Source organism: Anopheles aquasalis, chromosome 2, assembly GCF_943734665.1.
Source record: "Anopheles aquasalis chromosome 2, idAnoAquaMG_Q_19, whole genome shotgun sequence".
Taxonomy (NCBI): Eukaryota; Metazoa; Arthropoda; class Insecta; order Diptera; family Culicidae; genus Anopheles; species Anopheles aquasalis.
In genome coordinates this window covers 82,160,647-82,164,700 of record NC_064877.1, presented here as the reverse complement: position 1 = coordinate 82,164,700, position 4,054 = coordinate 82,160,647, and the positions used below count along the sequence as shown (strand labels likewise).

General features: G+C 51.0%; 1 protein-coding gene across 1 annotated transcript in view; it reads right to left on the bottom strand.

Moving 5' to 3' along the window:
* Positions 1-2,453: 2,453 nt before the first annotated feature.
* LOC126573439 (protein borderless) overlaps positions 2,454-4,054 on the bottom strand; it is a 7,086-nt gene continuing 5,485 nt past the window's right edge. Inside the window, exons 5-8 of the mRNA XM_050233576.1 lie at positions 3,973-4,054; positions 3,459-3,894; positions 3,158-3,388; positions 2,454-3,088 (exon numbers count right to left, since the gene is read on the bottom strand). The exon at positions 3,973-4,054 is cut by the window's right edge and continues 179 nt beyond it. Of these exons, the coding sequence (XP_050089533.1) occupies positions 2,850-3,088; positions 3,158-3,388; positions 3,459-3,894; positions 3,973-4,054 (988 nt within the window). The 3' untranslated portion in view covers positions 2,454-2,849. The remainder of the gene's footprint in view (positions 3,089-3,157; positions 3,389-3,458; positions 3,895-3,972) is intronic.

Here is a 4,054-nt window from a genome sequence, read left to right as displayed (position 1 = left end):
GTAGCGTGCTAGTGGTTTGGAACGATGGTCTCCTTTGGCCACCAGCGAATGAAGGTCGGGACCTGACTTCTTGCCCCCAAACCAACCCCGAAAACCAACCGGAGCAACCATTTGCGCACCGGGTACACTAGTGTGTGCGCTTCATTCTTTCTTTTATTTAGTTAGCGGTCGCCGCCAACTTGTTGGAAGCTGGCTTACAGAGAGCGCGTCGAGTTCATTGCTTGAAAGACGCCATCGAACCGGAGCGTTGGGACCAGCACGCTTTTTCCACGCCTGGCCCTTTTCATTGTGCCGTGAGATTTGGCCGCACGGAATTTATTGTTAGAATTCAATGGCTGAGTAAGTTCCTTTTGTATTCGCATTTCTTGGCACAATACCTGCCGTCCACTGGACCTGTAACACCGGAGAACCGGTGTGACTACCGCTGATGGTGGTGCTGCTGCTGGTGATGGTTGCTCATGTTGAACTCCAGCGCTCAGCGAAGGATTGCACGAAGGATGCCCCTGTGCACGGAAAGCGAAAGGAGCAAACTTTTCCATTATCTTCTTGGTCGCTGTCTTTCGGCTTTCGCCGTAGCCCTTTTGCTCGCGTGGTTCGCGTTTGCTTAGCCTTTCGTGCCACGTGCCACGCCGACCTTTCGGCTTTCCTGTTGCTTCCTCGACGCTCGAAGTGAAAGTGTCCGGTGTCGATGTTGGTCGATGGTAGTATTTTCCAAAAACCCTTCGCACCTTTTTTGTTCCTTGTTTTTTTTGTTTCGTTTGCATTGTTGTGTGCCTGTTGGAATTCTTTTCAAAGGAACCGGCACCCGGCACGATTTAAGAATGCCTTTTGCCCCCGAAACTGACTTCTCGGCAAAGCGCTGGCTTCGGTGTTGGCTGGCTTGTGGATGAGTTACGTCAACGGACTGTTCGTTTCGTTTTCCATGTAATGTATCGTGCTCACTAACGTCCCCATATGGGGAACGGATGAAGCTTATGGTAGGCCGACTTCAAAAAGCCATTTTGTATCGTAATTACGATTCCAATGCCAAGTTACTGGCACCAACCTTGTTACTGCTGCTAAACCACTCAAACCAGAATCTCTGCCCATTGGTCCACTGCTCCAATGGACGCACATGTTGTCATCCAATTCTCCGAACGTGAATTATTACAAACCCTACGGTCGGGCTGCACACGAGACTGAAAGGGCCACAACATTTGTAAGGATGTTGCAGCTTACTGGAGCTGCTACTGGAAACTGGAATCAGCATCATTTTACATCACCTGGGACCGGGGGCCATGGGCGACGGAGATCTCGGTGCTAGTTACAACTGTCTGCTCTGCTCTGCCCCTGGTTGCAATGAGCATCCTACATAACCTCAACACGCAGGGCTGATACCTGGCTAGGGCCAGCAGGGCCACGTAGTTACTGTTGCCAGGTTGGGATTAGCTTTGACTCATTTCCCATTCTCGTCAGCTCAGGCACACGACCATATTGCGGAGTAGGAGCTTTCTGCCGGCGCCAGGTGGCGACAAACAGACATCCACGTGACCTCTCCCCTCCCTCTCTGAACCCGTGTTAATGCTGACCGATCCGTGAGCTGTAAGCACCCCTTGACACTGGCCAGCACAGCCACGTTGGTTGATTGGATTATTTCATGAGTAATTTAGACAAGCGAACGTATGAACTAATATGACAAGGCCAATACACACTGCGCTACACACTGCACATCGACCTTTTTGCGAGGAACGTTTGCGAAGGTTGTTAAAATGAAACAACGGGACGTTTGTGACTTGTGACGGGGTAAGATCTGCGCCCACAAAGCACGAAGTATGAATTCTGCCCTTCTTCTATTCTATGCAAGAACTAGACCGTACCTCAGCATCGTGATAACGAACCGACCGCTGTTCGAGTTAAGTGCTTTTAGTTACCAACCGCTCAACAGTAATCTCATCAACGTCAAGTTATCAGTTTAAAGTATGAACAGCAGCAGCAGCAGCAGCAGCGGGAGCATGATGGTGAAGCTGATGAAACTGTTGCTTCGTTACCGACGCACGTTACATTGTCTGGCCAGCAAAGTCCCACTGGTTCCAGTGGCCCTAAGACATCGATATATCTCGGCAGCTTCATGAATAGTGCATAACATGACGAGACTTGAGGTTGGACTTGAGCGAAGCAATCCAATGCAACCGTAAGGGGTTAAAAGGTGACTTGACTTGCCTTCTTCAACCATATCGCCACGCCGTCTACTTTGATTTGTCTTTGAGCACAGCCAACCTGTTAGATCGGATTACCATTCGGATCCATCGAGGAGTATGGCATCGCTTTTACTGGCTAGCTTTGATCTGGATGGATGGTGAATGGATTCACAAAACGGCCCCGCAGCTGGCTCCTCCAGTGGTCGTTGTCGATGTAATCAATTCGATGCTGCTACAGGTCGCATCTCAAACCATAATGCTAGCGACTGTGTGGGAATGGTAAATCGTTTATTTGTTAGCGATAAGCAACGGTTCGTCTCTGGACGGGCTCTGGATTTCGCCTGCCTGCCAGCCCTTCATCTCGTCTACATGCTACGCAACTACTCCACGGTGGCTTACAATTAGCAGTTAAATCTAACGGATGATTCCTTCATTAATACTACCCGAGAAGTCGCGGAAAGTATGACTATTGCTCCGCGAACATGATCATGATAAGTGCTAAACCGAGCTCGAGTAACGGGGAATGAAAGCGGGGGCAGCACATTGTTGGCAGCTAGCAGGTAACTGAAACAGTTGGAATTATTTTTGTAGCGAACGCACAGCACAACGCACCGCACTGACACCTTCGATGATAGCTCCGTGATTCTGTGATTAGTTCTTTCAGAAGGGATCTCATATTTTCACATTTTCCGCCTCCCGTAGCTTCCGGATTCGGTTGCGCTTCAGGTAGAGCAGGATGCTGATCACCGCCAGACAGAAGAGCAGTATCAGCACACCGCTCACCGTCATCATCTTGACGCGCCGGTACGGATAGACGTACATCTCGAACTCGTTGCTACCGCTCGTGTAGTTTGTGGTCGAGAGGGCAAACACCTGGAACGTGTACATCTCATCTTCGGTCAGGTTTTCCACTGGAAATGGAAGGGCAGAATCCTCATGAACCAGTGCACTCTGCAGCGTACAGCGAGTAATGTACTCACGAACGTAGTGCGTTCCGGATGTTTCCACACTGCCGTACAGCTTGTGCTGTGGTTCGATCCACCAGCGGAGAATGTAGTACCGCAGCTGATCCAGCCCAAGCTCCGGTGGCTCCCAATGCGCCACAAAGTTGTCCTGCTCCTTGCGCACCAGGAAGTTCCTCGGTGAACCGATCTGGCTGAACTGTAGCAGCGCATCCTGTAGCCCATTCTCGGGTTGTTCAAACTCGGTCGCTGTTGGAGACGGTTTTCTCGTTTTATTGTTTATCGGAGCAAACGAAGCTCCCCACATCATCACACTTACGTTTGGTAAAGTAACGGAAAGCCTTGCTGAACATCCCATCACCGTAGTTATCCTGGCACAGCACCATAAACTCGTACTCCCGGGCCGGTTGCAGGTTGGTGATGGTCGCTTCCAGCACATGCTTGTTGCTGACCTTGAGCGTACGCCATTCGGGCGCATCGGCCAACCGGTACCAGATGATGTAGTCCAGGTACTGGCGGATGTAGCCCGGTGCCCAACGGATCGTGATGGCCGTATCGGTGCTGTTACCGGTCAGATTGTACGGTGCCCGAGGGGACACGTTCTCGATCATGATCTCCGCATCGGCCGTTATGGTGGCCGCCTCGTTCGTTGCCTGACAACCGTAGATACCGCGGTCCGCTTCGACGATATCGACGATCGTTAGGTTGCCACCGTTCACCTCGTGTCTTCCGTGTGGCAGCAGGCTTCCGTCTTTCTAGAAATTCGCATAAATAATGCCAGGGAAAAAAGAGGCTTAGTGAATGTGGCGCGAAGCCAAAAACGAGACCCATACCTTAACCCAATTGATGAGCGGCACGTGGTAACCATCGCGATCGCGTGCATCGCAGTGCATCTCGACCGTTCCACCGATTTTG